Raw genomic sequence first — 12760 nt, forward strand, 5'->3', positions numbered from 1 at the left:
GTATGAGTTACAAATCAAGAATTACACACACAAGACTCAAAAGTCCTGACTAATTCATTTTTAGATCAGATTTTGAATTTGAATGAAATTTCAGCAAAGCAATAATGATTGTTTTTTACTTTTAGAGTAAGGACATAGTTTAGTTTATTTTTACTAAAAGAAATAATTGGTCAAATCTTTGCTAAATATGTATTTTTATTTTTTAATTACATAGGTCCCCTACGTAGAGCTCGGTGGAAAGACGCTGGTGATGACGGTGTACGACTTCGACCGCTTCTCCAAGCACGACGCCATCGGCGACATCAAGGTGCCCATGAACAAAGTGGACTTCAGCCACGTAACGGAGGAGTGGCGAGACCTGCAGAGCGCGGAGAAGGAGGAGGTAGGCGTCCGATTTTGAGTCACACGTTGTTCAGTTGTCATTGAAGTGCCGTTACAACCCTTCTCCTCCTGCGTCGTCAAACATTCTCCACTGAAGCAAACACACAGCAGTGGCCATCTCATCCATCTCTCCTGGAAATGTCAATCACATGTCCACACTTCCCCTTCAATTAATAGAAGTGTGACTTTCCAAGCAGCAGCTCAGGAGATTTAATTTTCATGGTAAATGTCACGGCATATAGCACATGTTGCCAACCTTATTTCTAGCATTACTGTGGGTTGATATAAAGGTTAATTATAACAGCACTGAAAGGCTGCTGCTGGTGTTTACTTGAAGGGCATCACTTTACTGTATTAGCTTTGGTTGCACTGCAGCACACAACAACTTCATTCACGTTTTGGAGCATTGATCCACCTTTCTTTTCTGGTTTGGATCATTTATTTCAACAGTTTCCTCAATTCTCCTGCAGGATTTTGAACTTTTCTTTAAATGGGGTTCAGTGTGAGATTCAGCCAAACACAACCGGGTTTTAGAATGATGAAAATAAACAAATGAGCTCCACAAAAGCAGGTAATAGTGGTCATCTTCACCTCTCAGGACGGCGACTGTCCGTATGAAGTGCCATCAGCCACACAGGGGTGTATAAAAAGTGAGCCATTCTGCACCACTGGTCATCTCCAATAACCTTGTCAATTTACACATTTTTAAACAACATGCCCCCTAAGAAAGCACAATATTCTGTGTTCTTCGTATTCTTCTCAGCATCAACCGCAATTCGTCAATACACAGGTCTTGAAACCGCTGTGGTGCTATCAACGCTATGATGAGTTTTGTGCAGCATCAGTGTCTTGTCCCCATTTGGACCCACCCTGGTCGGGATCGCCAGATTGACGTCTGGTCATCGCTGGGTCCCCGGCTCATGTCAACAGCCCCCGTCAACTGCTTGTGCTGCTAACGTATGAAATCAGGCAATCGGACGGTGGCTGTGGGACGGCAGGAGGGTGGCAGTCTGACGGCCGATCATCAGAGGATTTTATTTTGGGGACCTTGGAGACTTATCCTGTGGGGTCGAATCAGATTAAAGTGAACAAAAACACAGATTTAAAACTTGAAAAATAAACATTGTAACTGGAAAAAAGACAATTTTGAAAACAAGACATTGTAAATTAAAAAAAAAAAGGAAATTTGAAAAAAATGAAAATTTGAAAAAATAAGTTTTTAAATAAAAAAAATACAGAAAACTTGAATAAAAAAATTATAAATGTAAAAATTACTAAAATTATTAAATGTAATTAAATTAGTGAAATCTGCCTTTTTGGATGTTTAGCTTTTTTTCTTTTCTTTTCTGAATTTTCATTTTCAGTCCTCAGTTTACAGTTTAAATTCTGATTTTCGAGTCTTCACTGCCAAGCTGAGCCTAATTTTACATGGGGGCGGGGTCATTGGTTGGTCATTGGCTACTGGGACATGTTTCCCAGAGGCGTGACAGAGAGTTGAAAAATTAAGAACAGCAGCTTTTACTAATGGATACATTATTTTTCAATCGCTAATTTTTTAATTTATAGGTTTTTTCTATTCAAGTTTACCTTTTTTTTCATGATTTATTTAAAGTTTTGAGGGTTTTTTCTTTCAAAATTTTCAAAACATTTATTATTTCTTTTCTTTCAAATTTACAATGATAAAAATGTTTGAGTCAGTGTCTTATTTTTCAAGTTTTCAATCTGTTTTTTTTGTTCACTTTAAGCTGATCCTGATTTGACCTCAAACTATCCCACCAGTCGTTTATCAGACTGCTGCCTTCCTCCATCCGCTGGTCACTAGAGTGCCGCCGCGCGACCTCCAATTATGTCCTGATGGCCACTGACCCATGTCAAAAAATCGTCAAGTCGCTGTTAAATTTTTGATTTTTTTTCTTAAAACCTTTGCGGTCACTGTGCGGTGTGTAAATATCTCACTTCCACTGCCCAATGTTGCACAGGAACACCTACCAAATATCTTTTAATGTTTTTTTATTCAAAATAGTTTTATGTTAAAGTCTTATTAAAAACTTTTTTTTTACTTATTCATGTTGAGTCTCAATATTCACATATTTCAAAATAAAATATAATTTTAAGTATAAAAACTCTCATCAAACTCCCTCTGCAGAGGTTCTGTCCAGCATCATGTGATAGTCACTCTCCCTCCAAAATGAAACCCTGTGCTGCAAAAATTCACCATATCGACGTGAGAAAAAATGATTGTGTTCCTCTAATATATATATATATAAAATAAAAACAACAACAGCTATCTGCTTGAACTTGATTTCTCACCCGGGAAGCCGAATTCTCCCGTATTGTCTGAAAGAGTTGTGGGTCATTCCACTCGGGTTTGTCTTGACCCTCAACACCGATGGTGAGAAGAAGCAGGCTGAAGGTACGAGCAGAGACATGAAAGAAAATAAATCTGTTTCTGGACTGAAAATAGCAAATTTCTGGAGGTATCAAACTCAAAAGTCACTTCTGTGTGTTTCAAGAAGGGATGATCAGTTAGATCATCTCTAATGATGTAAATGGAGTTTTTTATATGTTAAAATGAAGCACAAAACTTCTATCCCAGAATCCATTTGTCCTTCAATCTCTGGATTTGGATTAAACATGAAACGCAAAACACAGAACAATACAAACCAATAAGAAATCATATTAAAAAAATAAATTATAACAATAATAATTTTTAATCATTCTAATTAAAAGACTTTTAAAATAGATTAAGAAAATGATCACAGTGGAAACGTAAGGCATTTAGGAGACTACTACTAAATAACTCAAAAAAATATTAAAAAATCAATTCTAGAAGCTGATGGAATGTGATGTTTAAACCAGTCTTATCAAGAGACAGCTCTCTGGTCCTTGTTAGCGTCGGTTTGCTCATTCCCAAGGAAAACAATAAACATCTATTTATTGTAATAAACAGATTTTATTGCTCCTCTATTGTACAATAAATTGATGGAACAAGCCTGCAGGTGCTCTAAACCCAAGAAGTTTGTCTGCTCTCTGAGTGGATTTACATCCGTTATGTAGTTTATTATTTTATCAGCTGAAAAACATTAATGTTACGCATCATTAAACGCTCAGCATTGGGCAAAGTTATTTTACTGCCGTTTGTCTTTGTTTTCTTCTCAGATTTTAAAACAACTTTTCTTTAGTAAAAGTGACCCTGCATCTGTTTTTTATTTATTTATTTTTTTCAATTAAGCAAAATCTGAACATCTTTAGCATTTGCCTTAAAGCTTTATGTCAATGAAGTTATATGATTGGTTAGTCATGCAAACAGAACTTCTAGTGGATTTTTATTTTCATACCTAAAGATTCAGTTTGGAGCTAAAACAAAACGCTGTAAAATGTATTCTTAAAATTAGAACCCACAAGGTCAAACTTGGCCACTGTTTTTTTAAATGATATATATATTTTTTTATTTTTAGCTTCTATATTTGTATAGAGTGATTTTTGTGCCACCATATTGCAAGCAAAAGTCAAATTTTTTAGATCGAAATTTTTAAATTGAAAAACAAATTTGAAAGTGTTAAGGATAAAAGTTGAAAATGAAAATTTTTAACATTTGCTTTCAAAAATATTTTTTTCTTTTAAGAAATATTTTGCATTTGCAAATATTTTTACGTTTGCAAACATTGTTTTTGCTTCCAAATATTTTTTCCATTTGTGAAGATTTTTTTTTTCAAAAAATGTTTTTGCTTTTTCCAAAATTTTCTTTTGCCTTCGAAAATATTTTTACTTTTGAAAAAGTGTCATGCTTTAAAAAAATATTTTTGCATTTGAAAACTTTTTTTTCTTTTAAAAAATATTTTAGCATTTTTCAAACTTTCTTTTGCTTTCAAATGGTATTTTTGCGTTTGAAAACATTGTTTTTGCTTCCAAATATTTTTTCCATTTGTGAAGATTTTTTTTTTTTCAAAAAATATTTTTGCGTTTTCCAAAATTTTCTTATGCCTTCGAAAAAATGTTTGCTTTTGAAAAAGTTTTTTTGCTTTAAAAAAATATTTTTGCATTTGCCAACTTTCTTTTTGCTTCCAAGGAATATATCTGCATTTAAAAATCTTTTCTTTTTCTTTCAAAAAAATATTTTTGCATTTAAATTTTTTCCTTGTTTGTTTTCATTGCATTTGCAGCACAAATGTCTGTATATACTTTGTCTTATCAAGCTTTGAAATTTAGCAAATTTTTTTTCAAAGCAAAAAAATGTTTTAAAGCAAATATTAAATATTTTCATTTGCAAATTATAAAGTTTTTTTCTTAAAACTTTACATTTTGTTTGCAATTTAAAACATTTTGATCTAAAAACTGTGACTTTTACTTGCAATATGGTGGCATAAAAAACACTCCATATAACTACCCAAAATTAACTTATATAGCCAAAGAGGAAATTATTCTTTGGTTCTCCAGAGTTAAATCACATAACTCCGAATATTTTTAGTGTTAATTTAAAACATGTTCCTCCTTTTGTCTGTATTGTTTACTCACCGATCCTTTATTTCTTTGGTTCATGAAACCACTCTGACATGACAGACAATCGGTCCATTAAAACCATTATGAACCGGTGCAGCTCCACCGTGATGGATGGACGTTAGCTGTAATCAATCGTTTCAAGCGTTGCTGCAGAACAAACGAAACAAACAATAGAAATATGAGAACGTTTATTTTAAAGATACAGGCAGGACGGAGACTAAACCACAGGATTCTGTCTGAATGATGTGGGTTATAAATGTATTATGGCGTCTCAGTGCTGCTCATGAGTTTATAAAGGAGTTTGTGAAAGGATCTTAAATGGACTCTAATGACATTCTACAATTTGTTTTATGTGAGTTTGTGGGATTTCCCTGGTCGTCTACTATTAAATATTATTTTTTATTTCATTTTAATAACTATTTATAAAAAACAAAGAAAGGAGCGCACAGCTTTAAAAGGAGCGTTGAAGATTTTAGCCTTTGTTCTTGTTTTCAAGAAGCTACAAGAATAACGAGAAGTGAGATGTTCTGTCAGGATATCAAACACACTGCAGATATTATCCCTGATTAAACAAAAGGAAGCAAACCGTGATTGGAAGTTGATGGGGAAATACTTTCAGGTCGTGTTTGGTTGATTTTTAAAGCTAAGATGGCAGCCGCTGTCCATCTCACCACAGAGCGATTAAGTCAGGAGATGAATCTTCAGGATCAGCGATACTGATTTGGGCTGCAGGTGAAGTGATTGCAGCGTTTCTAAAAATTATTTTATTTATTTATTTTTTTGAAGTATTCAATCAAATCAAAGAACACATTTAGAAATATATTGGAAAGAGAAACTTTTAATGGCATCTTCAAACATTCAGCCTTATTTTTTTTTTTTTTATAGATTTATATACACACTTGAAACTTTGTCTCTTTTTAAAGTTTTTGTCAACCTCTGCCTTACAGTTTCTAGAAGATTAAATATAAATTTACTCCCAAATAATACAATTTAAGGTGATTTTGATGTTTCAGGACATATAAGGACTACAGAGAAGATCTTATATTGATGTTTTATGTGCTTTAATGAAAGAGAAAATCATCAAGATTAATAATCATCTGCTGTTATTTGAAATGTGATCTATGTTGGAAAACATTCTGCATGTGAAAAAGTGATCTTATTTATTTTATTGTTCCGTACTGCTTCAAAGCTCAACTTACCTGTCTAATCCCAGACACACCTGGTCCTACAGGTGTTTACGGGTTGTCTGTGAATGAGAAATCTGTAAACCTGTACGGAGGCACAAAATGCTGAGATTATAGACCGTATAAGAGTTGAAATGTTCTTGCACATTTTTTTCTTTGAGCATGCTGCGGGTGACGGGTCATAGCGGCAGGGCGTTGGCTTGGTTGCCCATGTGTCGAGGTGTCTTTGGGTAAGACACTGAACCCCAAATTGCCTCTGGTGGAAGGTTGGCGACAGTGTTCAGCTGTGGAGCCACAACCAGTGTGTGAATGTGAATTGTAAACAAAATTTAAACAAAAGTCACAGTTCTAACGTAAAAAATCCTAAAACTTGATTTTTTTTAAATATATATATTATGTTTCAGTTAAAATAAAAGCATGGTTTTTGTCCAGATTCCATGTTATTCGTTTCTCTTATAGAGGTGGATCACCAAAACGCATCTGGTCATAGTGCGAATGTTTTGACCCACTTTAAAACCTTTGTAACCCACGAGTCGAAAAGTTGTGTGAAAAAAGAACACCGTGTGTCACGAGTCAAAGTGAAGGCCCGGGGGCCGGAATCGGCCCTCCGGGAAATTCTATCCGGCCCTCCAGATCATTATATTTTATTGCTATTTATGGCCCAATGTTATTGTGCGCTTATTTTTAACTAGAATAATTTTGACAAAATATATTTTTATGGAGAGTAAAATAGTGACATTTATTTAATCCTTTAAACACCTGAGGCACCACTGGTGGTGCTTAAAAACAAAATCTTTAATGTACTGTAACATTTCAACCGTTAACGCAATCAACGTAATTCCAGTAGATTCTGAAGGCGAGCCGCTTTTCTCCTTCAAAATCTGCTGGAATTACGTTGAACGTGTTAACGATTAAAAAAAAAGTACTGTAAATCAAAGAACATAAACAAAAGCTCGGGTGTTGAAGGGTTAAAGTTTAGGTTGATTTATTTTGAAATAATATTCCTGCCTGTTTCTATTCAAAGTAATGTTAAAAAGTTAAGTTTTTAAAGTTTTAAAAATTTAGTTTGACACCCCTGCTGTATGTCATAACTACATGTAACTTAGATTATTCCTACAAATACTTTATGATACGCCTACACATGCATGACAATGGTACATTCCAATTTCAGGATGTCCCTGTACGAGCCTTAAAGGGTAACCAAACAGGGAAGTTGGAGGCTGACTCCACCCACAGCCGAAATGTGAAAATCCAGTCGGGGGGGGGGGTGTACTACTGCTATCATTACTGGAACTGCAGAACATGAGACCTCTGAAACTTACATGGTTTGAAAAATCACAAAATTCAGCTTTAATACCTCATTTCAACCTGTAGGGGGCAGATAATTGTTGGGTTTTGACTATATTTTTAAGAATTAAACAAGTTTATTTGAATTTTAGTTGAGTTCAGTTGATTTACGGTTTGGTTACCCTTTAAGGAAACTGCGTGACACATCTCTGCTCGCCTACAACTCTCAGCAGATCCAGACAACCCATTTTTTTCCTTTTCTTCATCTCCATCGGTTCTTTCATTGTTTATCTTTTAAAGCTCCTGAAATGAACAAATCGTTTCATGCTAAAGCAACAAACCTAAAAGCTAAAACACAAAATATGAGTCTTTGTATATGTTTCTTTCAGACAGATTCTTGGCCACTTTCTAGTTTAAAGCCAAACCTGATAAATGCTTCTGTTTCAGAAAGTTCTCATGTCTCCTGAGCGTCAGTGATTGCTATTAACCCGTTTTTCCTTCTGCCCGCCTTCCTAACAGCAAGAGAAGCTGGGTGACATCTGCTTCTCCCTGCGATACGTTCCCACCGCCGGCAAGCTGACCGTGGTCGTTCTTGAGGCCAAAAACCTGAAGAAAATGGACGTGGGCGGCCTGTCAGGTGAGGAGCTGGAACGATGCTAATGCCTACCTGCCGCCTCTCCCTCTGACAGGCTTTTTGTGTGTAATTATACCCGTTCAGCAGCACTCACTGCTCCGACGGCACTTGCTGTTTTTCCTGTTTCAGCCTCAACTATCCAAACACACTCAGTTATTGTAGAGAGCTCTGCAGATGTCCCAGCGTCCTCTTAAAGCTTTTTCCTTTTGTTGTCTGAGAGGAAAATATTCAAGAAGGATCAAAAATGAAATATCCTTCTTGTTTTTATCTTACGGTCGATCTCGACTCTTAGTCATCCTGATGGAAAAGTTGATGTTGATTTTCCAGGTTTCTGCACAGCTTGAATACAAAAGACCAAATTGAACATATGAATGCAAATTATGAGTTTGTCTCATCTGAGCGCGACTCATCAATAATACTGAGCTCCCATCCAAAGCTGCTGGCATCAAAGATGTCCATAAAAATGAATGGAGGAGGTAACGTCGCTTTGACATTAGCAGCTGACATCTGTCCTGATTCTAGGATTTTTAGTGCAATCCGCAGAGTTTTAAAAATAAGAGGTACTTTGTATGAAAGTCCCTAAATATGCACTCTAAAATTGTTAGATTTCAATCGCGGATTTTCCAATCCGATCCTGTAATCGGAAATCTGTCCCGATGAAGTTGTTTCAGTCTTAGTTGAAAATAGGGGTGTGCCAAAATATCGATATTGCGATATATCGCGATATTTAGTCCTGCGATCGATTCTCGATGGGTTCTCACCAAGGATCGATATTATATTTTCATTTAAAGAGGCTGTAGCGCTGAGCGTCTGAGTCACGCGCCGGAACTATGGGCGCACGCTGCGTCGGACTTTTAATAGCGATGCACGCGTTCATTCGGGAGAAGCACCGGTGAGATTCAGGCTCTGTAGCGCGTGTGTGAAGCATGCCTACCTGTCAGCATTTATCCTCCATCTGTAGGAGATCCAGCCGGTAAGAAGGGACTTTGTCTGAGCGCTAGAATGTCAGCGATCACTTACTTCCTGTTTGCCGTGGGAACTGAGCGCGTGCTACGCAGTTGTCTGTGTATGCTTCAAGGAGCGTCGGAATTTTCGCTTTCATGCACTTCAATGTTTAACCTGCTGCTGTACGGTGTAACTTTGATAAATTTATAATGTGACGTTTTCAAACAATGTAATTACTTGTTGCTAATGTTAATTTTAAAGTAATTCTTAAATAAAAAAGCAGGATTTGATGTATGAACTTAGATTTAAATGTAATTAAACTAAAGTACATGAATTCACTGTAAAATTAGGGAGAATGCTAATTAATTGAAGCACTTAAAATTATATTTATTGCCATTATTATGTGTGTTTTTACCTATTAACTGCTGACTGACCAAATGGAAAAATGATAAAAATTGGAAAAATAATCTCAAGTAACAGTCTGAGTAAATCAGCCTTTATTTTTGGATGCTCAGCCCTTCTCAAGTGAGAGAAAAGTGCACAAAAAATTAGGTAAATTTTGAGAGAGGCTGTAAAACATTATATTCATCATCCTTTGGTGTGACGTTCTTTTGGAGGTAGATAGCTGTTGCCACTTGAATTATCTAATTTTTGTTCTGTTGTTTACAACAATTCTGCACTAAGTAGTGTCACTGCTGATCATCTTTACTATTGTTAACATTGAATCTGACAGATAATTCCAATTCAATTGTAGTCAATGCTTGTCAAAGACATAGTCTTACTGATTTCAACAATGTTGCACAAAAGTGTCTACAATTTGTTGCACAAAAAAAGAAAAGTTCTTTAGTATGATTGTGTTTAAGGTAAAACAGACAAATGGGGATATATTTCCCCCCAAAACATGCTCTATATAATAGTAGTTATTAGAGAGGATTTTTACCAATTTTCGCAGTATCGCGATATTATCGATATCGTGAGCCATGTATCGCGTATCGTATCGTATCGTGAGGTACCCAGTGATTCCCAGCCCTAGTTGAAAACAGATGTTAAATCTCGATCTGGGATCAGGTATTTATCTATACTTATGATTATCAGCACTATATATATAAGTGATGATCAGCACTTATTATTCCAGGTAATTACTCTACTGGTAGTCTGCATATCATGAACAGATTGCAGCATTTTAGTGTCGAAATGCGCAGCAGAATTCAGCGCTGAATTCTGAATGATTACGTTATTCTCAGATTCTGACGCCCACGCTCCGTGACTTTTTAAATAAACCGACTGAGAGTTTATAAGTTTGTCATTTATTACCTGAAGGATAATAAGGGTTTATCTTTGTGTGCTGGCAAAATTAGCTCTAATGAGCATTTCAGGGGAATTGACTCAAAATGTGAATCAAAAATGCTTCAGACAGTTTGAGGGCAACTTTCTAATGAACTCCTGCTGCTCTGCAGAAACTATGTCCTAAAAAATTGACGTTTTTTTCACATTTAAATAATAAAGACTCAATCATAATGAAAAGGCTTGATTTGAAAATTGCTCAAAAGTGAATTTTAATTGATCTTTAGGTGTTAAATGATAGAAGGACAACTTGTATCTGGTTGTTCAATTTGTTCATATTTCAAAGGATGTAGCAATAGTATCGGACCGGGACTCGGTTTCAGCAGATTCCTGAAATCTGTCACTGAAATTGGAGCCAAAAACTTTAAAATAACTTTATTAGTTCTATTTAGTTTTTCTAAAAAAAGTGAGGTTGAAGGAAATGTGGTTTTCTTCATCTAGATTTTGCACGAACCGCCGTGTTTCCCCGCCGCCTCTCCGTTGACTTTCTTCCCCGGTTTCATTAGGAATTCCCCCCTGCGCCCCTCCCTCCCTCCTTGACTCTTTCAGCTGCAATTACCATACACCTGGGTCCACTTTCTTTCTGCTCGACAGGCCCGCCTCCCCTCATAAACCAGAACAACATGCAGTACAGTACCACAGTGAAGAGCCCAGAGCTCCCTTTCATCTAAGCGACCAGTGTGAGCAGCCATTTGGCCATTTAAAAAAATAAAAAAATAAATTATCCCTCCCCTGCTGCCATCTTATGATACCAGCATCAGCGCTCACCTGTTCCCATTTGCATCGTGAGATTGTCGACGGTTTGAGCTGTCAGACACGTGGAGCAGCTCGTGCAAAAATTTTAAAAAAGTGTGAATTTGTTTGCTGTGAAGTCTGCGCTGGCAGAGAGGACGGTTTGAATCCACAGGATGTACGCCGGGTTCAGCTGGAGCAGGTTTCATCTGCGCGCTCTCGTCCATGAATTTCAGTCAATCGTTATCATAAAGTAATAGCATATTGCACGTTTCTGATTACAAACAACTGATTTAGCCGTGGCTGCTGTTAAAACAGACTTAAATGTGCAGCAGATGGATGAAATAATGGGCGAGTCTCTGATAACAATAATTAGCCTCCACGCACAGCCAGAGCTTAAAGAGAACAAGTAATTGATGGCCTGGGATCAGCTCTCTCCCCCTATTGTCATCCTGTTTACCATGGCTAATTATGGCTCACAGAGGAAGATGTGAGAATTATCATTAACCAATGTATAATCAGAAATAATTCTTTTCATTTGTTCCTCGTCAAACTGCCCCCGAATCTACCTGCTAACGCCGTTTCCTAAACTTTCGAGGTGATGGATTTACAGGATCGCTGCTGCTAAACCTCTGTGACGCGTCAGACACCGTGTTCTTTAGCTGTCGTCTTAAAATAATCCCAGCCTGCTTGTCAACGTGTTGCTTTTCCCTCTGCGGGAACCAGCTCTACAATTTATCATTACAGCTATTATGTTGAGTCGAGGGCCGTCGGATTAAAAGAAGGTTAAAACTCCACAGGCTCGTTTTATTCGGCTAAAAAAAGGCGAGAGAGAAAAGAGCTGGAGACGTTATATAGAGAGTTGGGTTCCTCCACTGTTTAGTTCACTTGGAATTTTACCTTTAAGGCCTTGTCACAGCCACTACCTATATTATTATTAAAAAATACGTGAATATAGGAGGAAAAAGTAAGAGAAAATTTGTGGTCTTTTACAGATATATCACATTAAAACCACTGAGGAAGTACGAATAAATCAAGCAAACAAGAGGTAAACCCGGGCTTCATTGAATTTCTTCGCTTTGACGTTCAGAGCACTGGGCAGAAATCACACCGCTTCAGTACCATGGTCAGAGGGTCCTTGTTTTTAAGGGGCCATACCATAATTTTCTGAACTATATCCATATATATGATCAAATATTACTTTTGGAACACTAAAAAACTAATTATTTATGAAATATTAGTTATTTTTTGTGAGTTTTTTTCCTATCCGGAAGTAAAACGGCTCGATTCCTGAGGCTCCACCTGCCGCTGCGTGTGGCTGCTGCCCATTTCATGACGTCATCCTAGAGTCTTTCTTTTCTTTGTTTCTCCCACAAAAAGAAACCGTATCTAAATTTCTTCAAAGATAGATCCACATACCACATATCTGCCTTTAGTAGCCCTGACCATCGCTATACTGGTTCACAACAGAAATACGCTCGACGTCTGCACGAGTGTGCCCGACAGGAGGGGGGTGTCTTAAAGCGTCTAAAGTAACAAACACCTGTTTGAGCTGGAATTTACTAACTCAGTGGAGAAATTGAGTGTTGGTGTTAGACTGGGGACGGTGCTGGCAGAGCAGACTTGCAGCGTGCTGATGTCAGCATGATTCCACCCGCTCATTTTCGTAGGTATGGGAGGGGCTACAGACAGTGCAGGTTTTTAGAGGATGACTCTTAAATGCGTGAACAGATTAAAATACCTGTTTGGGGTT

At 36.9% G+C, this 12760-nt stretch overlaps 1 protein-coding gene across 3 annotated transcripts in view; it reads left to right on the plus strand.

Annotated features, from left to right (window-relative positions):
* The window catches only part of syt1a (synaptotagmin Ia), a 219143-nt gene that overhangs the window by 187498 nt on the left and 18885 nt on the right, over positions 1-12760 (plus strand). For all 3 annotated transcript variants that reach the window (XM_024284355.2, XM_024284339.2, XM_024284347.2), the window contains 2 exons: positions 215-382; positions 7872-7989. In XM_024284355.2, the coding sequence (XP_024140123.1) occupies positions 215-382; positions 7872-7989 (286 nt within the window). The remainder of the gene's footprint in view (positions 1-214; positions 383-7871; positions 7990-12760) is intronic.

The sequence above is a fragment of the Oryzias melastigma genome, linkage group LG23 (genome assembly GCF_002922805.2).
Source record: "Oryzias melastigma strain HK-1 linkage group LG23, ASM292280v2, whole genome shotgun sequence".
In the NCBI taxonomy this organism is placed as follows: Eukaryota; Metazoa; Chordata; class Actinopteri; order Beloniformes; family Adrianichthyidae; genus Oryzias; species Oryzias melastigma.